A 24,580-nucleotide genomic window follows, 5' to 3' on the forward strand; every position below is an offset into this window, starting at 1 on the left:
TGGCCTCTCGTTAAGTAAGTACCACATCAACACTTCCTTCCTCTCCCTAGTTACGGTGAAGATGGGCGTGGCCAGGAGTAGTAATCCTCATGCTTTTGTTATTTTTGTTTAAGACTGGAATCAAGGACCACTCCCCTTCTTGATTTCTGATAGCATTCTTGATAAGGATTTCAAAAGTAAAACATGAGTATCACTAGTGTCCAATCTACGAATTACACCGTAACAATGCTAATGCTAATGCTGATTTCTTTTTGGGTGAAATGTTTTTTTCCATGAAATGTCCGTTTCAGTAAAATGTTAATTTCGATTAAATGTCTGTTTCGGTAAAATGTCTGTCCCGGTGAAATGTCCTTTTCGGTGAAATGACTTTTTCGATGAAATGTCCTTTTCGGTGAAATATTGTTCTCGGTGAAATTTAACAACAACTATGTATAGTTATTTAGAAAGACTTATAGAGACTTAATCATAAACCGTATCTTGGATGGTTTTTAGATGACACTAAAATCGTTGGTGATGTCTGATACTTGGGTTGGAGTTTGATTCCGAGATCCGACTCAGGGCTGTCTGAATTCCATCAAGCAGACAAAAGAGGCCGACAAAGAGGTGGTACTTTGAGATAGCTTGGATGGATCCCATTAGAAACGTCCCATTAAAAAGTTACAAACTTCGCATAGAAAAACTAAGATATTTCAAATAAAGGGTAGAAACCAAAGAACATATTTGTATATTCACAATGTTCATACTTTGCCCTTAAAAATTATCAATGATTTGAATATACAAACACAGTAAAGCCCAAGACGAACCGATTGGTGAGAAAATCTTGCAAATCTGTCATCCCGTTCGTGAGTTATTCATTTTGCTTCAAATAAAATACAAACTCATTTTTATATATAGAGATGAGTTCAATTGTGCAACTTTGATAAAAATGGAGATAATTTATAGTTTTTGTCCAGATATAATTATGCGTTTTAAACAAATCTTTATAAGCGATGAATTGGCCAGCGGGTGGTGATTAACTATAAAGCAACTATCATAATCACGCCAGGTTTCAGTTTCATCCTTCGTGGAATCACCAGGAAATCATAATAATGGATTTAATTTGATATCTTCTTACTGTTTAACAATCGATTGCGTCTGATCGCTTTTCACTTTCAGTACCCCCATAACTGAACAGATCGATTGTTGCAGATGCAGCGTAATTTGACTCCGACTATGATATTTTGATTCATGCTGCTTTCAGTTGGGTAATGATCATGTGTTCGTGTTTCCACGCTGCCGTGCATCCGTACGCAAAGTAAAATAAGTCTAATTAGAGTTGCCTAATGAAATGTGAAAAAAAAGTTGCGATATATGTCTAGTTGCGTAAATTACGTGTAGTTATTTACATTTTGTCGAAATACATTATGCAAATATTGTTCATTCTTCATACAGTATGGAAAAATGACGGTCTCAACCAAAGTAGGTAGATTCGTGATTTATTGATAATTATACATTTCACTTTAGTTTTACATTGTTAATAGATTGAGATCCAAAACAACGGTTAATTTAAAGTTTCATCATTAGGCAAGAAAAAATTTTGTATTAATGTTGGAGACTAATGGAGTTTGAGTTACGAATTCAAATATTCGTTGTTCGTCATTTATTTCAGACATTCTGGACAATATTCAACAAAATGAAAACAGATTATCCAAATAAACACACAAACTGATAGAGTCAAGTAAAAATTGAAAAAAAAAGATTTTTGTAATTCATTCGAAAACAAGAACAAGCATCAACTTTATCCTTGATGAAACCAGTGAGAACCAGAGAGAAGAAAAGCCATTCCTTTCACGGTGCTAACTAGCTACAAAGGTAGCTTGAAGCGAAAGTAACGAACACACAAGCTACAGATCAGCACCGTTTATTAATTTGCATTGAATCTTGGCTGTGGAACGAAAGTGACCCCTACACGTCGCCCGGTTTGACCTGCGAGGATGAAAAACAACGCAAATTCTTTATACGGTTCGCCATAGCTATTGCAATTGTCGCCATACGTTGATGGATCACCACCCGCCGATCCGCCACCGCCGGTCGCGTGATTGAAGAGAGTGAAAACTCGACGTGTCGTAACCCTCCGAGAAAGGAATTCCATCGAGATTCAGCAGTTCCCCTGTGCCACACCGCGACAAATGGCAGCAATTTCCACCGTAGGTGATTTTATCAACTGCCAATGGGCAGCGGGGTGAAGCTTGTTGCTGCCAGCACCTCTACTCCATACAACTTGGCTTTCTTCCCGGAAAGAAGGGGAAAATGCAGTGGATTATATATTTTCATACGCGGATGGTCACACGTTATGACCCCGGACAATCAACGGGGAAATCGATTGAAAGCAATGCCTCGGGAGGTTGTGGGACGTGGGCAATCGAACGAGAGAAAAGTGAGAGTTTTTATGAACTCCACCCACCTGCGACAACCAAGAAGTAAGTGCGGAGTACACACCTGCCCAACGTATGCAATGTTTTAATACGACTTGATTGAGCAAATTTTAACGGCTTGTTTTGTGGAGCCTGAAGTTTTGGTCCTGTGAAGATTGAATTAGTCAATCTACGCAATTATTGCATTTACTTAAAAATTGAAGTACCATCGTCCTGCTCCACAAAATCATGCACCTAAACCAGACCCTTATCGTATATTTGATATATTCGATAGAATATGGAAATTGACCTTACAGCACATTCATCCTGACACTCTTTGTTAAGTCGTTCAGAATAATTCTCTGTAATATAACATTGCTGGAATTTACAAAGCGAATAAGACAGTGGTTTTGTAATTCTACAAAACTTTGTTTCTACAGGAATTCTTCCTCAAGGTACTGAACCTTTTCATAATAATAATTATTCTTCGAATCAAACTCTGCTATCTCATCATCGCTTCCTTTTTGATACAATTAGTCTAATGTTCATCGAAGCCAGATAATCTTTAATAATCAACGATCGCCAAATAGGATTTTATGAGACGAACAATAATTATTCATGTGCCATCGCATGGTTTCATTAACGCTAGCCTTGTCAAGTAATGATTTTTCAACCAGTCACAGGCTAAATTTAATTTAATTGCCTTTACACCGAAATTATGAATTAAAACTATTCAAATAGTACTTATCAAACATTTTACTGAACTAATTCAATCTCTTTGTTTGGTAAGACATCTGTAGTGAATCAAACCGACGAAAGCACACGTTGTGTGTAAACAAATCGGCCACTGGATACCGCTCTTGCACCCAACGAAAGTGCAATCAATGTGAGTAGCTGAGGTATGTTGATCTTTTTACCGTAGAGCAGGAAATATTTTCTCTGCCGGCGCGTCCGCCGTTGGAGCGCCGTGTACAATAATTGGAACCGTTGCGTCTAGTTATTTATTGGCTATTTTTTGTCCATACTGCTCCACTGATATAGTTTGGCTTAGGCATGCCTACTGAAAATGGCCAATCATAAATAGGCGCACTTTATAGGTGTATCTCCGAATGCAAATTTGATTCGATTTCCAATTTGGGTACTCGGCGCTCCTCACCGATTGGTTCGTCGTAGGCAATCAGGAAAATGTAGGTGATGGCTGGTCATTGATATTGCGGTGAGCACCGCCGCCGTGCGCGCGTTCCACTCGTATCGGATGCAGTACACAATAAACAAACAGTTTTGAAGTTTTAACTTGGTCGTTCGGTCGATCGTTGAATGAAACTTTCGACTTATCTGTTGATGCATCTTACGGGTTTCTTTTTACAACGTGGTATTGCCCAAATTTGTAGGCTTTCTCCAAACGTTAGCTGGCGTTTTGTAGAAGAACAATTTTCATCTCTTTTTCTATAATTGGAATTCGATGAGCAAATCCAAGTTCGTGGCAAATACTATTAGCGTACCCTTATAGCAAATTAATTCAAACCACGTAAATGATAATTTCCGATTATGAAGTGCCATTCATGAATCATGTTTGTTTATCCCACAACAAGATGACTATGTCGTACCTAGTTTTTGAAAAAAAATTCTGCATTTTGATAGGCCCCATCATTTGTATTGAGCCACATAGACAGCAGTTGTTTTTATTACTATTTCCATCTGATATGAACTCCTCCCACAATTATGGATCACCCACAATTATGGATCACTTTTGTGTTTGACAATGAATTTCTAGCTTGATATGAATAATATAACACCGGACATATTTTTGTGACATAAAAACTCTTATTTTCTAACATTTATTGCGTTTATCATGCTTTTCAACCAAAAAGGAGTGGTAGTTTTGTGCAAGTGCAAGCTTGCTGTTGAGCATCTGTCAAAATATCAACATTTTTTGGTGGCTTCACAAGAAGTGGTTCCTTCATTCATAAGCTTATAAATAGTTAAATATGCCATATCCAAGTGAAAAAATGGCCCGTACACCAAAGTTAAGGCATGTTTTTCACAAATCACACGGAGTTTACTACATTTTCGTTTTATTCTGTTGAAAATTGAAGGATATTCAAGTGATCCATAATTGTGACCAGAAACGAGTAGATTCCCACAATTATGGATCACTTTCCATCGAAGTATTTTCCTGAATCTAGTGATTCTCCCACAACGCCGTATCGTTCTTGAGAATTCGCAGGTCCGCTAAACCACCGAGATCAAATATAGACGAATCTGTGGAAATCCGTCAAAATTGAGTTTCTTTTTTTGTCTTTATTTAGGTGTTTTTTTTTTAAGAAATTGGATTTCAATAAAATTCAGTTAAAACCAGCTATCACTGTTTCTCTGGCTTTAGCCTCCCATCATAGCGTATCATCTTTAACTTTCAGGAAACATCAAAAACGGATGCAATACAAATCCGAAGCTTTACAGAAAGCAGTACTCGATGCTCGAAAAACTGGAAAAATCCGTAAGGCGGCAAAGCTTACCCAGGTTCCTTTCACAACGCTGCAACGTCATCTTAAGTTACCCCCTAAGAATATCAATCCTGGGCCACCAACAGTCTTGCGAACAAATGAAGAAGTTCGCTTGGTGAAATGGATCATCTACATGGCTAGAGCAGGATTTCCCGTAAGCGAATCTGTTTTGACCAACACCGTCAAAGATTTGGCTGACCAGATCCGAAAAACTCGAAATGTACCAGCTTCCTTTCCAAGTATGTATTGGCACTTGACAAGGTCGTATTATTTTTAATGTTTTTATGTTATTTGTTTGACTCCACAATAGGTAAGAACTGGGTGCATCGATTCCTTAAAAGACATCCGAAAATTACAAAAAAGTACACATCCCACCTCTCACGATCTGGCGCCAACGTAACAGAGGATCTTCTCCGGAGTTGGTTTCTCGAAGTGGAGAGTATACTGGCCGAGGAAGGAATCGACCTGTCCATTTTTGGCAACCCCAAACGAATTTTTAATTTCGATGAGTCGGGATTTCAACTGGTTCCCAAAGATTTCAAAGCTCTTTGCGAACAAGGCGTTGAGAATGTCTACATGGTTAGCAATAACTCAGATAAAGAGTGTTTTACCGCTCTTTTCGGGTGCAATGCGGATGGTGACTTGACTCCGCCAATGATTCTCTACCCTGGTAAAAGGATCAGCCAAGAAATCGTTCAAAACGTCCCAGAGGGTTGGTCGGTAGGTGTGTCTGACGAAGGATGGCAAACAGCCAAGACCTTCTTCGAGAACATAACAAATGACTTTTACCCATGGCTTGTCAAAACGGGAGCTGAATTTCCAGTTGTTGTTTTTCTGGACGGCCATAAAAGCCATATCAACATTGAATTAACAGAGTTTTGCTTGAACAAACGGATAATACTAATCTCTCTCTACCCTAATTCTACGAGAATTCTTCAGCCACTGGACCGAATGTTCTTTGGACCATTCAAAGCCATTTGGAGTAAAGTTCTCAAAGACTTTCTCCTGGGAAAAAGTTCGGCAAGAGTAACGAAAGTCAACTTTCCTGGACTTTTGAAAACCGCGGTGGATAACTTCACAAATTCAAAAAGTTGTCTCCAAAAGGCGTTCAACTTGTGCGGATTATGCCCATGGAATGTAAATGCAATTGACTTTAGTTTGTTGCCTACGAATGTGAATGAACTGCTCGAGGACTCAGTGGAAACTTCTACCATATGCGATACAACTGCCGAAGTTGCATGTCAAACTTCTGAAAATGATTATGAAGTTCAACTCCGATACGTCGAAATGGCACTGTCGGCCGAACAGGTTCTTAAGTTTTCTGACAAAAGACTGAAAGATGCATGGTATGGTCCACTTGAAGAGCTAGCGCTGTTCAACTTTTGGAAGCTCATCTTCTTATATATAAAAATGAAATGGTCTGTGTTCGTATCCGCATAACTCGAAAACGGCTGGACGGATTTTTTCATTTCTTCAGCAGAAACATTCGTTATAGTTTCCGACGGGTTTATATGATATTTTCTCATGCGAAAATCATGAGTTAGGTTGAGCAAATTGTGGAAAACTCTAACAAAGATTCGTATGGAAAATTCGCATGGGCAGTTCATAATGCGCATTTTCGCCTACTATGCAGGACAACGTCTGCCGGGTCGACTAGTAAAGGATAAAGCTGAAGGACTTTTTTATACGGAGCCACTGAATCCAAATGAAAGTCTCACTTTGGATTTTATTGTTGACCCGGAAGGCGAGTGCGTCTTTATGCCCCAACCAAATGGAGGAAACGATGATTATGGTAAATGTCTGTAATTAATTTTAAATTAACACGTTTTAATTATAGTTTTTTTCCCTAGCAACTGCAAACGGTGCTCCAAATTCACGTGATGCCTCCCTCGATCATTGTGAAATATTTGAGAATTCAGGTGGTATACATAAGATTGTTAGTACATGAACTTGTGGTATAACATTTCCATTGTTTTTTCAGCTTCCACATCTGAATCGCGAATCCAGCATGACGCAAACGCTAAGCAAACATCAGAACATGTTCCACTGGCTGAGATATCTACATCAGTGTCTAATATAGAACCAGCGTATGTACAATCTGACGCAACGGAAGCACCGAATGTGCTATCTACCTTGACTTGCAAGCAGAAAGATCCATTCGATAAAGTGCTGATCTGGCCAAGAATTGAGCCGCCTAAGAAAGGAGATCGTAAGCGTCGTGGTCAAGAACATGTGCCATCGGTGGCTACCAGTGAACGGTGGCTACAATGGTTCAAGAAGAAGGATCAGGAAAAGCAAGAAAAAGAAGTTGCGCAGAAAGCCAGGCTGGAAGAGCGCAAGCGTCTAAAAGAGAAAAAAGAAGAAGAGAGGTGTCAGCTGCAAAAGAAGAAGGAAGAGGCCAAAAAAGCCAAGATAGTAGAGCGAAAAAACCTGAAGGAGAAGCGAGAAGAAATGAAACGTACAAAGGCTGCTACCAAGAAGAATAAAGAAAACCACGGGATGAGGAAGAAGGCTACCGAATCTCCTGCAGCTGATGAGTGAAAGCGAAAGGGGACCGAAAGAGAAGAAGGACTAAGTAAAGTAGCGAAGAAGTTGCTGGTGAGGACGATCTTTGAATATCAGGACTGACGAATGAAAATGGTTTAAAAGGAAGAGGCGCTAAAAAAGGTGACCATGAATGGCATAGATAAGACAGGAAGAAAGCAGAATGTGGACGGCAATGACGAATGAATGTAGAGCACAAAAATCAATTTCGAAAGAAGAAGAATTAGGAGGTAAATGGGAAAAAGGTTTCGCGATGATCGGACTCACGTTGGAATAGTTTAGAGGAATTAGAGAAGAGATAGAGAAGTTATTTAAAATCAGAATGAATTTTGATGTAACTGTTTTTTTTTCAATAAATATTCGAAACAGTATATGATGTTCAGTATATGATGATAGCAGTAGATGATTGACCGCTCCCCCAAATTACACTGTGACAGTGGACGACGGGGATAATCTGTCACCACTTCATCCTTCCACACCCCTTCAAACATGAATTAATTTATGGATGATCCATCTTTCACTTTGTGTATTTTTTGCTTATAAAACAAGTGTTTTTATGAATGAAGACATTTCTCAATCTTATTTAGGGAACGTCCATAAATAATTACGTCACGCAAAAATCAACCATTTTAAAAAAATATATGAAGTCTTCAAAAATTGTGTACCAGATGTCACACTTTCAGAAACTCCCCCTCACCCAGAGCCGGATTTAGGGGGGGGGGGATCCAGGGGGGCCGTGGCCCCGGGCCCCCACAAATCTTATGTACCAAAACCAACTTTTTTTGTTCATTCTGGGGCCCCCACAGACTGTCGGCCCCGGGGCCCCCTTCTGGGTAAATCCGGCCCTGCCCTCACCTCTAAAAGCGTGGATGTTCCTTTACGTGTTTTGTGGATGACCCCCTTAATAACATGTTTTGAAACAAGAAACGCTATTCAATACAAAAATAATATATTTCCAGGATTTTTTTTCAAAGGGGCCTAATTGATTTTGACCTTGATTTTTGGAACGGCGATTGTGCTCTTCATTCAAATTATTTCGGCCAACTAATGTACCCAGCAGAAAGAATGGATTCCCATCTATCAGCTAGTAACGTCAGCTGATTAAAATATGCCGAATAAAAAGAATAATAGTCGTTTCAAATTTCAAGGTCAAATACAGTTACGCCGATTTGAAAAAAGTTCCTAGATTTTGCTAACGCCTGGATAACCATAGATAAAAATGAGAATATCAGTATACCTGATCCATAATATGTACCAAATTGATCCATAATTGTGACCGCTTCCAAAAGTGATCCATAATATGGTTTTTGGTGAATGTTCAAATATTCAGCTTTTGGATATATTTTAATGAAATGTAATGCATGAAACACTGTGCCAATCAAAACTTGATAGATAAGCGATGTAAGATCCGTTCTTACATTCAAAGCTCCAACCTCCTACATTTTTATAGTGAATTTTGAAGATTGGTTTCAACACTAATTGATCCATAATAGTGGGGGGAGTGGAACATAAACGACAAAAAAGCATTACAAATATTGATCATTTTGATCTGAAAAGTGAAATTTGAACTCAATATGGCCGGGGTTCTGCTAAGTCGCACCAAACGCCATTGGGAAATCTCGATTTTTTCGCCCTAACTTTAGTGTCGCATGTTGCAATTGATCATAAATAATACCGAATATGTATACCTCAACCCCATAACTGAGGACTTCGCGTAATATCCGTTTAACCTCTATAAATAGCATATAGCATATTACAAGTCAGGCGAGGCACGGCAAATGCTGGGTAAAGCGTACCATTGGTACTTCGCGTACCTGAAGGAATAAAATAGACCCCATCTCGCGGTCCTTAGCCTCTTACCCAGCAACTCCTATCCCTACCTCCCCGCGGTGCTGGCCGGGATACGAGCAACCTTAGGGAAGATCGGGTAACCAACCCCGGTGGGAACTATGGTCGTATGCTGACAGGGAAGGGGGTTTGCTCCTTCCGGAGGTGCAAATCTTATTGAGCGTCTGTTCTCCATGTCAGGATCGGCTCACAACAGCGTCTGTTCTCCATGTTAGGGCGGCTGATCATCGTCCGAGTGCCAGCGAGGGACTCTATGAAACTGTGCACCATGGTCCACCGGAAATAAGGAGGAATGGTCCTCCGGAAGTTTAGGGGTTTGGTGTCAGGCCCTGCAAGCCAGCCTTTAAAAAATCATAAGCAACGAACAATCAACAAGAGAGTACGGACCGGAACCATCGGCGAAGACCACTGCGACGAAAAGGGATTAGCGATTGGAAACTCGGTTCGTGGAACTGCAAATCTCTCAACTTCATCGGGATCACACGCATACTCGCCAATGTGCTTAAGGACCGTGGATTCGGCATCGTAGCGCTGCAGGAGGTTTGTTGGAAGGGATCAATGGTGCGATCGTTTAGAGGTAATCATACCATCTACCAGAGCTGCGGCAATACACACGAGCTGGGAACAGCTTTCATAGTGATGGGCGATATGCAAAGGCGCGTGATCGGGTGGTGGCCGATCAATGAAAGAATGTGCAGGTTGAGGATCAAAGGCCGGTTCTTCAACTTCAGCATAATCAACGTCCATAGCCCACACTCCGGAAGCACTGATGATGATAAGGACGCATTCTACGCGCAGCTGGAACGTGAGTACGACAGCTGCCCAAGCCACGACGTCAAAATCATCATAGGAGATTTGAACGCTCAGGTTGGCCAAGAGGAGGAGTTTAGACCGACTATTGGAAAGTTCAGCGCTCACCGGCTGACGAACGAAAACGGCCTACGACTAATTGATTTCGCCGCCTCCAAGAATATAGCCATTCGTAGCACCTACTTCCAACACAGCCTCCCGTATCGGTACACCTGGAGATCACCACTGCAGACAGAATCACAAATCGACCACGTTCTGATTGATGGACGGCACTTCTCCGACATTATCGACGTCAGGACATATCGTGGCGCTAACATCGACTCTGACCACTATCTGGTGATGGTTAAACCAGCCCAAAACTATCCGTCATCAACAATGTTCGGTACCGACGACCGCCGCGGTACGACCTAGAGCGACTGAAGCAACCTGATGTCGCCACTGCATACGCGCAGCATCTCGAGGCAGCGTTGCCGGAAGAAGGTGAGCTCGATGGGGCCCCTCTTGAGGACTGCTGGAGTACAGTTAAAGCAGCCATTAACGACGCAGCGGAGAACAACGTCGGGTATATGGGTCGAAGTCGACGGAACGATTGGTTCGACGAAGAGTGCAGACAGATTCTGGAGGAGAAGGACGCAGCGCGGGCGGTCGCGCTGCAGCAAGGTACCCGGCAGAACGTGGAACGTTATAGACGGAAGCGAAGACAGCAGACCCGCCTTTTTCAGGAGAAGAAATGCCGCCTGGAAGAAGCGGAGTGCGAGGAGATGGAACAGCTGTGCCGTTCTCAAGATACACGCAAGTTCTATCAGAAGCTCAACGCATCCCGCAAAGGCTTCGTGCCGCGAGCCGAAATGTGCCATAAGGATGGGAGCATCTTGACGGACGAACGTGTGGTGATCGAAAGGTGGAAGCAGCACTACGAGGAACATCTGAATGGCGCTGAGAGTACAGGCAGTGAAAGTCAAGGCAGCGGAGGAGATGACTACGTCAGTTCAGCGGACGATGGAAGCCAACCAGCCCCCACCTTGAGGGAAGTTAAGGGTGCCATTCAACAGCTAAAGACCAATAAAGCAGCTGGTAAGGATGGTATTGGAGCTGAGCTCTTCAAGATGGGCCCGGAAAAGCTGGCCACTTGCCTGCACAAACTGATAGTCAGAATCTGGGAAACCGAACAGCTACCGGAGGAGTGGAAGGAAGGGGTTATATGCCCCATCTACAAGAAAGGCGACAAACTGGAGTGTGAGAACTTTCGAGCGATCACCATCCTTAATGCCGCCTACAAAGTGATATCCCAGATCATCTTCCGTCGTCTGTCACCATTAGTGAACGAGTTCGTGGGAAGTTATCAAGCCGGCTTCGTTGACGGCCGCTCGACAACGGACCAGATCTTTACTGTACGCAAATCCTTCAAAAATGTCGTGAATACCAGGTCCCAACGCACCATCTGTTCGTTGATTTCAAGGCGGCATACGACAGTATAGACCGCGTAGAGCTATGGAAAATTATGGACGAGAACAGCTTCCCTGGGAAGCTTACCAGACTGATCAAAGCAACGGTGGATGGTGTGCAAAACTGTGTGAAGATTTCGGGCGAACACTCCAGTTCGTTCGAATCGCGCCGGGGACTAAGACAAGGTGATGGACTTTCGTGCCTGTTGTTCAACATTGCGCTAGAAGGTGTCATGCGGAGAGCCGGGTGTAACAGCCGGGGTACGATTTTCAACAGATCCAGTCAATTTATTTGCTTCGCGGATGACATGGACATTGTCGGCCGAACATTTGCAAAGGTGGCAGAACTGTACACCCGCCTGAAACGTGAAGCAACAAAAGTTGGACTGGTGGTGAATGCGTCAAAGACAAAGTACAGGGGACGTCCAAAATAACTGGGATAGGCAAATTTTGGGCATAATTAGATGTGTTGTAACTATGTCAAATATTATCCGATTTGAACAATTCAGGGATGCCTGAACTATAAATTTAATGTAGTTTCACCATATGTTCATGGAACCGACCATGGCCATCGGATACCACCGGAGATATTCCGGGTTTTTCGAAGGTAGGTTCAGAACTGTAAATTTGTGGTGGGTATTAGAATAAGTGGTGGTTAGAAACAGAATAATATTAGTAACCACAGATAAAGTAGGACTCTTTCTGATTGGAACCATATGTTGAAATTCGAAATCGGACCAGTATCAAGTGAGATATGGCCATTTGTTTAGAATCGGTGCCGATCGGGAGTTTTAAAAGGGACCAGGCCACATATTCATTTGAATCAAGCTTTCTGACCGATCTTCCATTATGATTACATTCCAGAAGTCTTCTGTCACGTCTAGAATGAAAAACCAACCAAAAAGACGGATTCTGAAGTCGCTGGGGCGCCCCCGGGGAACCCGTAGAGGGGACATTTCAGTTTTGGCACCAAAGCTAGCCATTCGACGGTTCGTTTTTCATGGTTTTCTACCAGGAAGCGAGATATGAGTATAAAATGGACCATTGACGGCTTTGACCACTTCCGGGACCAACAGATTGTCCCCGAGGAACCTGCAGAGGGGACATTTCTGTTTTAGCGCCAAAACTGGTCATTCGACGGTTCGTTTTTCATGGTTTTCTATCAGGAAGCGAGGTATGAGTATAAAATGGACAACTGATAGCTTTGACCGCTTCCGGGACCTACGGATTGTCCCCGGGGAACCTGTAGAAGGGGACATTCCAGTTTTAGCGCCAAAACTGGTCGTTCGACGGATCGTTTTTCATGGTTTTCTATCAGGAAGCGAGGTATGAGTATAAAATGGACCATTGACGGCTTTGACCACTTCCGGGACCTACGGATTGTCCCCGAGGAACCCGTAGAGGGGACATTTCTGTTTTAGCGCCAAAACTGGTCATTCGAGGTTCGTTTTTCATGGTTTTCTATCAGGAAGCGAGGTATGAGTATAAAATGGACAATTGATGGCTTTGACCGCTTCCGGGACCTACGGATTGTCCCCGGGGAACCCGTAGAAGGGGACATTCCAGTTATAGCGCCAAAACTGGTCGTTCAACAGATCGTTTTTCATGGTTTTCTATCAGGAAGTGAGGTATGAGTGTAAAATGGACAATTGATAGCTTTGACCACTTCCGGGACCTATGGATTGTCCCCGGGGAACCCGCCCTAGTAACATTTTGGTTTTATGCAGGTTTTATTATACTCTTGTAGCGTAAATTATGGTCTTCAAGAGCGCTATAAAACTTAAAATGTTACTTGGGCGTAGTGGGGACATTTCTGTTTCAGCGCCAAAACTGGTCATTCGAGGTTCGTTTTTCATGGTTTTCTATCAGGAAGCGAGGTATGAGTATAAAATGGACAATTGATGGCATTGACCGCTTCCGGGACCTATGGATTGTCCCCGGGGAACCCGTAGAAGGGAATATTCCAGTTATAGCGCCAAAACTGGTCGTTCAACAGATCATTTTTCATGGCTAGCTTTGGTGCCAAAACTGAAATGTCCCCTCTACGGGTTCCCCGGGGGCGCCCCAGCGACTTCAGAATCCGTCTTTTTGGTTGGTTTTTCATTCTAGACGTGACAGAAGACTTCTGGAATGTAATCATAATGGAAGATCGGTCAGAAAGCTTGATTCAAATGAATTTGTGGCCTGGTCCCTTTTAAAACTCCCGATCGGCACCGATTCTAAACAAATGGCCATATCTTACTTGATACTGGTCCGATTTCGAATTTCAACATATGGTTCCAATCAGAAAGAGCCCTACTTTATTTGTGGTTTCTAACCACCACTTATCCTAATACCCACCACAAATTTACGGTTCTGAACCTACTTTCGAAAAACCCGGAACATCTCCGGTATCCGATGGACATGGTCGGTTCCATGAACATATGGTGAAACTACATTAAATTTCTAGTTCAGGCATCTCTAAATTGTCCAAATTGGATAATATTTGACATAGTTACAACATATCTAATTATGCCCAAAATTTGCCTATCCCAGTTATGTTGGACATCCCCTGTAGGTCTCCAGTTAGGTCCTCATCTACCCTTGCGATCAAAGGCGTAGGATTGTCAATCCGGGGATGGCGAGTTTGATCCTTGGTCCGGTCTAGGATGTTTTCGGCTTGAAAACATTCTCGACACCCTGGGCATAGTACGTACTCGTGAAGTGGTGGGCATAGAGAAGCATTCAATTAATAACTGAGGAAATTCTAATAGAATACTAAGTTTGAAAGCATGCCAAGTTCCAGTTGTAATGTAGAGCCAAAGAATAATAGTAATAATAATAGTGTCAACGGTATTTTGAAGAGTCTCTTGTCAGCCGGCAACAAGGTGAAGGCGATAAACACGTTTGCTGTGCCCTTGTTGACATACAGTTTCGGGGTGGTGAAGTGGACCAAGACTGCCTTGGAGGCGTTAGAACGAGCAGTACGAGTGGCGTTCACTAAGCATCGCATGCGCCATCCAAAATCGTCCATTGAGAGAGTTACCCTGCCACGTACAGTAGGAGGAGGAGGCGTCACCGATATACAAACACTAGGTGTTTCCCAGATCCAGCAGTTGCGAAGATACTTCGTGGAAAGCCAGAATCGCCACGAAACCTATCGCGCTGTGTGTGAAGCTGACCACGGATTCAGTGCCCTGCATCTGGCGCAGGAGGACTATCAGCTGAATTGCGACATCAAATCTGTCGACGAGATGATCGCATCGTGGAAGCAGAAGGAGTTGCATGGGACGCACCCCCATCAACTGGAGCTGGAATATATCGACAAAGCGGCGTCGGATACGTGGCTGGTGCGGGGTGAACTCTTCTCGGAAACAGAAGGATTCATGGTAGCCATCCAGGACCGGGTAATTGCGACGAAGAACTATCGGCACTATATATTGCACGAAAACGTGGAGGACCGCTGCAGGAAGTGCAATTCAGTAGGAGAGACGATCGAACATATCGAGTCCGGGTGTTCAGCCTTAGCTGATTCAGCCTATCTCGGTCGTCATAACGAAGTAGCCAAGATTTTGCACCAACAGCTTGCTTTAAAGCACAGCTTGGTTAACCAGTTTGTCGCCTACTACAAATATGTGCCTGTCCCGGTTCTGGAAAATAGTTTTGTGAAGCTGTACTGGGATCGCGGAATCATAACGGATGTCCTCGTTCGTGCCAATTGGCCCGATATTGTGGTCTACGACAAAAGGATGAAGCGGGTAACCCTCATCGACATTGCTGGATTCTATCTCAAACGCCCGAATTCCATTCGCCCGAATGACAAACGCCCGAATGTAACAGTCGCCCGAATTCCATTCGCCCGAAAAGACCATTCGCCCAACTGGACCACTCGCTCGAATGGACCACTCACCCGAATGGACCATTCGCCCGAATAGGTCATATATTTATGTATACCTCCAGATTCTATAACTATATGATATTTTTCCTAATCATATTAAAAGAAGAAATATGCCAATCACCTGGAATATATGAACGTACCAGTTTGTCTAGTTTTTCATTCTTTTCTGCTATTTTAGATGTCTTCTTAGCCTGCAGTGGTCGTAGGGTATCAGTGGTCGCATTTCTTCCTTCTAGTGGGAACTGTTTTGGAACGCTGTAAAACAAAGGACTTCCTCGTTTCAAAAGCGTAGGGGAAGTGTACCGGTTTTGGCCAACTTAGTGCCTAATTTGGCCAACCCTGAAAAATGCATATTTTCCCAAAACTATCGTTCATTTTTCACAGCGAAGAATCGTAAGGGATATATCTCCTGTTAGAGCTAATAAAACTCTCGGAAATTGCTTTATTTTTGGAGTTCTGCGAGAAACTGGCCAAATTAGGAACATGGCCAAAACCGGTACACTTACCCTATTCCACTTATTGTGCCACCCTAAAATGATATTGGCAGTTCGAGGAATACTGTGGGTCTCTAGTGGTCTTATTGTGCGTTGATTGGCGACCATTCACATGAGTTCGCTACGTTAGGCATAAGTACACTAGGCATAATGGACGTTACGCATTACGGACGTTAGGGATAATGTACGTTATGCATAATGGTCGTTTGACATAATTCTGCTTTCTTTATGTCATGGGCTGTTCTTTGGGTCATTTATGTATAACGTCCATTATGCCTAACGGGTACACCCCATTTACATAATACATAATACTTAAATAAAAAATACGTTTTTTTTTAATCTCTTATTTATTTAACAGGCTCATGCGCCATTAGGCATTACGGAGCCAATTTTCTTTGAAATTTTAATTTACAATTTCTAATTACAATATAATTATGCTTTTCCAGGTGGTCAGGGCACGCTGCTCTGTGCAAGCTTTTTTATTTAAATTTGCAATCCGTTTTGAAAGCCGCCTTTTGTTCGTTGCTTCGATGAAATCCGATTCAGTCGTCGAGCTAGATGCTGATGCTTTGTCGTCGTCGTCATCATCGTCGTTATTGTCTTCTGCTACAGCAGGTGCGCACGGAGCAGAAGTAGATGGATTGGGATAATTGTTGTTCATCGGCGGGAGATCGACGTCAGAGAATACTTTTTCGTTCGGTGGTGGTGGATCTGTTTGTGATGTTTCGATATTGTTCTGTACGGCAAAGTCCGAACATTTTATGTTGGGGATGAGCAAGTTTAGAACATTGTTTACATGTTTTTGGCTGATTTGGATGAGTCACCAAGCAAACATCTTTTCCGAATGTGATGTACGACGGTATAGGTTGTTTAAGCCTCATCTGCAGCACTCGTACTCCGTTTGGAACGCCGGGGAAGTAGTGTTTCCAGCGCTCGCTTTGAATGGACATCACATCGCCAAACTTCCTCATGAATTCACCAACAGATGCGTGAGGTGTGGAAGGAGGAAGATCGTGCACTCGCACAGTCACTGCCTCGCTATCCACATACACAGGAATCTTGAACCGTTTCTCGTTGCTGATGAAAACACGTTTTATATTATGCGCCTTTTCATAGCGCAGTGCAGTAACATTGTCCACCATTTCAATGTAAACACAATTTCGAGTGTTGTGGAGCTGGATACTTTTGACGTCTGCGAGATTCAACTTGATTTCGTTTTCCAGAAACTGATGGACTTTGGCAACATCAGGTCGTACTGGAAGAACGTTGAAATCCACCACAAGAGTATTTTCCCGAACACTCATATTTCTACGTTACGAAGCACAGGAGCAAAGTAGCAACACGTCTTGTCAGAATGAGCAACGACTATCAACTGAAAAAAAAACACGTTTCTTTGGGCAAGATTTTCGAACCTCCTTGAATGCCTTTGTTATATCTTAACATGAAAAAAGTGCTAAGGTAACAAAATTTTTATAGGCAAGTTGAAGTCTGTAATCCTTCCCGTATGCCGATTGTATTCCCAATTGCTGATGTTTTCTAAAAACAAAACTTTGGTTGAGGAGAAAGAAAGATCCTTGAAACTTGAATTTGGGAAGACACGTCCCTCAGCATTAATCTCAGCCATCTTAAAATCCAATAGCATATACTCTGGATCTTACGTATGTACTGATAAATTTCGTTCCATCAATGAAAAAAAAGGCTGTATCATACGTTCCCGTGTTTTAGCATTAATACCAAGGGAACGAATCGACGGTGTTGACCTACGCCTACAGTTCCGTGAATTGTGAGCAAATTGATGTGGAGCAGTTGATAATGTTCCGTCAATTATCCAAATCTTGGTTTGTGCTTACAACACTGAATGACGTATTGAAGGAAATAGAAAGATCGTCCCATCATTACCGTGGATAGTCGATCGCAGGAAAGGTTCTGCGTCCAATGTTATCATATAGCATCTGTCGATATGCACATATATATCGTCACATTCTGATGGTTTTTTTCAAGTTCGTTTATTTGGTAGGCTCAGGCGCACATTCTGATGTTTATAAAAGTTCATCACGTCGTCACCGGCGTTGCATTATAGGGGTCGTACACATATTACGTATGTACTTTTGGGGGAAGGGGGGGTTGGTCAATATCTTACGCTCCATATAAATAAAAAAGATTTTGTGTGAAAAAAATCTTACAAGGGGGGGGGGGGGGGTCTAAAAAACGAGAAAAATTGCTTACGTAATAAGTGTACGACCCCATATGACGTGGCTCGTTTTTGCTTATCTTTAAAACGAATTTTGCTTGAACCTTAATACTTAGGGAAGAAATCATGTCTTCAATACATTTAGAAAGATCAATGTAAGAAGAAAAGAAGGGTGAATTCCTATTTGCGCCTCTTATTTTTGACGATTGGATTAAATAAATAACCTTGCAACGTTATTTTTCGTTACAGCTCTAGCTATTCCGTCAGGTTTTGCTTCATTTCATGATGTTTGTGGACCGGTATAAGTGACCAGCATACATAAAACATATTTTAATATCTGATTCTCTCAACAATGCTGAGCGATTGAAACTGACTTTTTTTCTATGTGAATGGATTGCAAGACAGTGATGAGTAGATTTTATTTATAATCAATGTTAAATGGGCCTTTACACCTCGGAAAAGTTTTCCGCCGAATTTTGGTCCCTGTGTCCTGGGGAAAACATCTGAGGACCACATTCCCGAGGTGTGAAGCTACCACCTAGGACTTTATGCATACGTTACATATATAAAGAAATCAAGTCATTATTTGAATATTATGAAAAATAAAGTACATAACGTCGTTATTTTTCTTATTATTTTACACATAAACGAAACGAATATTCAGATACATGTGAGAGACGTGTTCAACAAAATTTGAGATAAGTAGGAAATCAAATATACTATTTCTTTTTATTAGTCACAAACAATCTTTTCATCAAGTAAGGTGAAGAGTTTATTCGGGCATATATTCTATTCGGGCGAATGATCCATTCAGGCGAATGGTCTTTTCGGGCGAATGGTCTTTTCGGGCGTTTGGTCTTTTCGGGCGTTTGGTCTATTCGGGCGAATGGAATTCGAGCGTTTGTCATTCGGGCGAATGGAATTCGGGCGAGTGTCATTCGGGCGTTTGTGATAGAACCACATTGCTGTACCGCTAGACCATAATGTCCAAACAACATTCACCAACAAGATAACGAAGTACTGCAAAACCTCTTTTTGCGCTCCCTTCTTTTACGCTCCCTCTTTTCGCGCCCCTCTTTTTACGCTCCAAATTCAAAATAACGCTTCCTCTTTTTACGCCCTATAGGAGCGTAAAAAAAGTTTCAAGCATTTATATGAGGCAAATTTGGATTAGTTTCGGAGGTTGTTTTTAGATGATCTAAGTACTGCGGATGTTCTAGGAACAGAACTTAAGCTTACATGCGAAATAGTATTACCTGTTGTCGTGGGCTCCAGGTAGTCTACGAACTCCATAGAGTCAAGGTCTGTAGATCAACCTCCGTAATGGAGGCAGCTATTTGAGAATGAACAAGTTGTGTGACCCCTTCTTGGTATATGTTTGTATTCCAAATAGTTCTTGTTGTTGTCGTGGGCTCCAGATAGTCTACGAACTCCATACAGTCAAGGGCCGTTGATCAATCTTGGATCACCGTGAACCTATTCATTGGACGCATTCCATTCTATGTACCACAAAGGAGTTGTACCACTTTTTACACAAGACGAAAGATCTCTGGTTACGCGTGTAGATCTTAAGGCCTATTCCAGAGTTTTCTTGGATCACCGTGAACCTATGCAATGGACGCATTCTATTCTATGTACCACAAAGGGGTTGTACCACTTTTAAAATAAGCTGAAAGAGCTCTGGTTACGCGTGTAGATGTTAAGGCCTATTCCAGAGTTTTCTTGGATCACCGTGAAACTATGCAACAGACGCATTCTATTCTATGTACCACAAAGGGGTTGTACCACATTTAAACAAGACGAAAGATCTTAAGGCCTATTCCAGAGTTTTCTTGGATGACCATGGACCTATGCAATGGTTGCATTCTATCCAATGTATCACAAAACACAGGTCCAAGCTCTCGGAGGTTCTCGAAAAACTTTAAAGCATTGAAAATTGTGTCATCAAGGATCTTTACCACTTATGATTTCTTGGCGTACCAAGAACATCTTAAGGCCTCAGCACTAAAACAATGGGACGACCATGATAACGAAAACAATTTGGACGACCCTAAAACCGAAATAGGTAAAAGACACATTTTAAGACTAAAACTGCGTTAAATATCAAACTTTGCTTACCTTGAAGATTGCAAACTTTTTTTACGCTCCAAATTCCAAATAGCGCTCCTTCCTTTTACGCTCAAAATTCCAAATAACGCTCCCTCTTTTTACGCCCTAAATTCGAAATAACGCTCCCTCTTTTTACGCTCTGATTCCATTTACGCTCCCCCGTTTTGGGCGCAAAAAGAGGTTTTGCAGTACCACGACTTGGCGGAGGAGTTGAAGCAGATGTGGCACCTGGAGGACGTATAATTTGCGTATAAATTCGGTTGTTATCTCAGCAACCGAAATCTCTTCTGAGATCCTTAGGAGAGCTGGAACTATCTCATAACCTCCATAGCATCCAAAAGACAGTGGTTCTTGGAACTTGCAGCATCGTAAGAAGGTTCCTGAACCACCACAACTAATACATCCGGTGCAAACGTTTATTATAGGATTTTAAGTAAATCGGCGAATGAGAGCCTAATCCTCTTTGGCATTCAGATTGCCCGGAGTAGGTGAAAATTCCCTGCACGCTTGCTGAGAAAGTGCCAAAACTCTATAATAATAACAATAAGAAGAAGCTACTGTTGAAGAAACGGTTTTTATTTTCAGCGCCTCAAACGTAACCCATAGTAGAAGCGCCAATGGTTATTGCCATGATGCAATTGTCTATCGTTGATGTATTGATGCCCAATATCCAAAAATATAGGTGATAATGGAGTAGGCAATTCGTGGAGCCAATTCAAAGCTATTGTTGAGGCGTATAAGGTGAAACACTGCAAAAAAGCGGGTGGTGTCTGATCGCATTTTGTGGCACATGCCGAAAACTTATCGTAATGTAATGGACAACATGACCGGATAACATCGTTTGCACATTACGCAGTAAATTGCGATACAAGCGAACGCTCCATTACGTAACAAAGTTTATCAAAGATTGCTCTAAGTGGATTAGTAGTCATTGGAAATAATTTACCAAATATAATCAATAAAACGCAAAACTTGTCTGATAATTAGGCCTCTTTTTTCAGTTCTTTGTATTGTTTTATCATCAACAGTTTCATTACTAGCACTTTAGCAGCTTGGACGTGTCAAACTAAATGCGCACAACGCGAACAGAAATTACATTATGGACAGTCCTCATGGAATCCAAAACTATATGTACTCGGGTTTTCAGGGGCCCACCACTCAATACGGTAGCAACGCACAACTGTCATTTTTATTATTTCAGCTTTGCTGCGTCGCAGCATGCGCGAAATAATAAAAATGACAGTTTTGCGATGCTTCCGTATACAGTAGTGGTGTGCCCTTGAAAACGTGAGTGCTTTTAGTTTTGAATTCTGTGAGGTTTGTCCTTAATGTCATTTCTGTTCTTTCATTTTTCCTAAAAGTCAGCAGTCTGTAGGGAAGCTAAATTTTAATATCATGGCGCAATACAGCAATATCCCGATTTGATCACTCCTGGGGAAATTTTGGGTGATAAAATAGAAAATGTGACCAAATCGATTTTTTCTGATTTAATACTAGTGTCGATGTCGAATGACAGACAATAATAGTCATGTGTCGCGAATCTACGATGGACCATATTACCTAATCCAAAATCATTTTTTATCCACTTATATAGTTTATTATAGCTTGTCAGAGGCAGAATTACAAATTACATCAAATTATATAATATGGGCTTGCATAGTTAAGGAGTAACCCTAAAATAATTATTTGAATTTTCCTTCATCATAATTGAAGAAAGCTCTACACCAATAGGCAAAGAAGCGCACTTCCATCTGGCAAGTAGCCTGCGAATTTCCAAACCCGTTAAGAATTTCGCACGAGTCGGCCGGCGCACTCCACTCCAAACCGCTTGCGCTCACCATTGATTGCTTGATGAATTGGAACTTTCCCTTTCGTTTTGCACACTCCAGTCCATGTGGCGCTCAACTCGGCTCCGCGCATATTATTCGAATCATTAATTCTGATTGAGGGTCCCTCAGCAAACAATGACTCGTATATATGAGGTGCACCGCAACAATTTATCTTGTAAGTGCCGCTGCAGGTGAGTCGAATCGGCCAGCAAGCGCGGAGTACAAACGGAACAGACCACCCTTTGGGTGAGTGTGCTCTGGCGGTACGGTAATAAATCAATTACGGTTTATGCATACATTCGGAGCCATTCGATATGGGGCTCGTGATTTGTCCGGAAGGTGCTCGAGATTTTATGTCGGTTGACTGACTGTTGGAATGCGGCAAATGAGTGATTCAAAAAAAGGGTTACGGCAGGTATTTTCGTTCGGGTTCTCCCACTGAAGCAACATTCCAATGTAATAACCCCGCCGTGAAAAAAAGGCCATCCAAACAAGTGAAGTTATGACAAAACAGAGTTTCACTTTCATCGACGTCCAGACGAAAACATTTGTCATAGCCCTATTTGTATTTTGGTTTCTGAGCAATGTCATTCAGTTCGGTTTATTTACAAAGACATCTCGATCAAGCGCCAATCTACCGTAACCTGAACATCCACATTTCCTAGCGTCACTGAGTTGAGTATCCATAAAACACTTCCACAGTAAATAACTGCTTTTTAATATGTTGCAGTCATACCTGTAACAACACCCACATGAAGCAACAAACCTGATAACGGTCAAATCGTTTTGGTTGAAAGCTTTCCTTCCAGTGCGAAGTAACCTGCAAGTATCCATCAATCGAACATTTCCCTATCATTTCGATCTGCGATGAAAACCATCGATTATGGTCACCTGCGCATTAGCGCGCAATCGTCACTGAAGGCAACCGCGCGCACGGGCACGCGATCAAGTGATAAAACAGCCATAATTCCCTCGCCCGTCAGCCGGTGCTGTTGGTTGGTGGCAGGACGCGCCGTCAAGTGCTGCACCATCATCAGAGCAGTCCATCCGTCCGTCCGTCCGATCATGTCCATCGAAAGAAATGGCAGCCTCTAATGATCGTAATTCCGCACCGAACACCAAACAGAGCGCGCGGACCGCGGACAATCGAGCAATAACGGTCGGTGATGCGATCGGTGATTAAAACACTTTGTCGGATCCAATTGGGGGTCTTCAAGCGAGCGTGCCGGTTGGAGATCCAGTGAACCTTACCGGGTCATTACTTCACCGACGATATTTTTGTTTTCATTTCTCACGTGAAAGGCTATCCAATCATCTGGAAAATAAACAGCTGAAGGTAGATTTGCCGAATTATATACGTGAATAAAAATGCTTTAGTTTTGGTCACATTACTGCTAAACATGGAGAAGAAGCATGACACTCCTTTTAAAGATGGCTCACCTCTTGCTCGTACTGTATAACATCGAGTTAATACCGTGGCGTGGTGAAGCTCAATTTCCCATTAATTTCAAAAGAAGTCGAACAAAATCTTCGGGTGGATTTGTCTGGCCATTTTTTTATTTCTTCCATATGCTTTTACTTCTCATGATTTTTGCTCGTTTGTTATATGACAAGCCGCAGTATTGAGGCGATGAAACGATGCTACCTGGAAGTAAGCAGCTTATTCGCATTGTACCGATGCAATGATGAGCAGATGATGGTGAACAGGATGTTGGCGAGTTTAAATTATCGTTTTAGGAGGATTTCTTTATGATAAATTACATAGATGATGAATTTTTAGTTCATTGTATGAAAAATCAAACAAATCTTGTTTTTGCTATTCACAATCCTTCATACAAAGACATTAGGGATGTCAATATTCAAATCGCCCTGGATGGAGATCTTTCAAGTCGTCCCTTTGCACTACTCGGGGTGTACAGGACTCATAAGTAAGTAAAATATTCAAAATATTCTGAATATTTTGAAGCACAGCATTATCAGGATTACTTTTGAATATTGTTCTCCAACATTTGCAGCCCAATAAAATCTGCCGCATTTTGTATGATTCGCAACATTTCCTTTTTTGCTTCCAATGTTCGTGATTGATTTCATTGGAAAGATTTTTATGATTAAAGGCTTGAAGGAAGGTTATATATGCCCTTCGTACATACATTCCAATCTAGTACTTTCCCGTACTTCCCGAACCCGATGCCTTGGCCGCACCACTGCTTCATCTGTTTTGGCGATTTTCACGGGGAAGAAGATTGCAGCGAGGGAAGACACGGTTCACAAAAAGTAGAGGTTATCAACATTAAAGTGCGTAACAACTTGAACATCCAGTAGGTTAGAAAATGAGCTGAGCGTCAAACAGGAGGTAGCTATGCGCAGGCAGTAGCGAAACCTGAAACCAGCTTTCGGAAAAAGACTGAAGAAACTCGAAATGACCATGATAAAATAGGATGAGGAAATTACAAATCTGCGGGACGAAAACCAAAGAAAGCATGAGCGTATAGATCAAATGATGCACATCATTAGACAAACGAAGCAGCAAGCTGGT

General features: G+C 42.1%; 1 protein-coding gene across 1 annotated transcript; it reads left to right on the forward strand.

The window, feature by feature from the left end:
• The first annotated feature begins 2,332 nt into the window (after positions 1 to 2,332).
• Positions 2,333 to 7,438, forward strand: LOC134206154 (uncharacterized). The gene is made up of 6 exons (XM_062681847.1): positions 2,333 to 2,459; positions 4,984 to 5,136; positions 5,208 to 5,879; positions 6,555 to 6,689; positions 6,748 to 6,816; positions 6,879 to 7,438. The coding sequence occupies exons 1-6, from the start codon at positions 2,333 to 2,335 to the stop codon at positions 7,436 to 7,438; spliced, it is 1,716 nt and encodes a 571-aa protein (XP_062537831.1).
• The last annotated feature ends 17,142 nt before the right edge of the window (positions 7,439 to 24,580 follow it).

Source organism: Armigeres subalbatus, chromosome 1, assembly GCF_024139115.2.
Source record: "Armigeres subalbatus isolate Guangzhou_Male chromosome 1, GZ_Asu_2, whole genome shotgun sequence".
Classification (NCBI taxonomy): Eukaryota; Metazoa; Arthropoda; class Insecta; order Diptera; family Culicidae; genus Armigeres; species Armigeres subalbatus.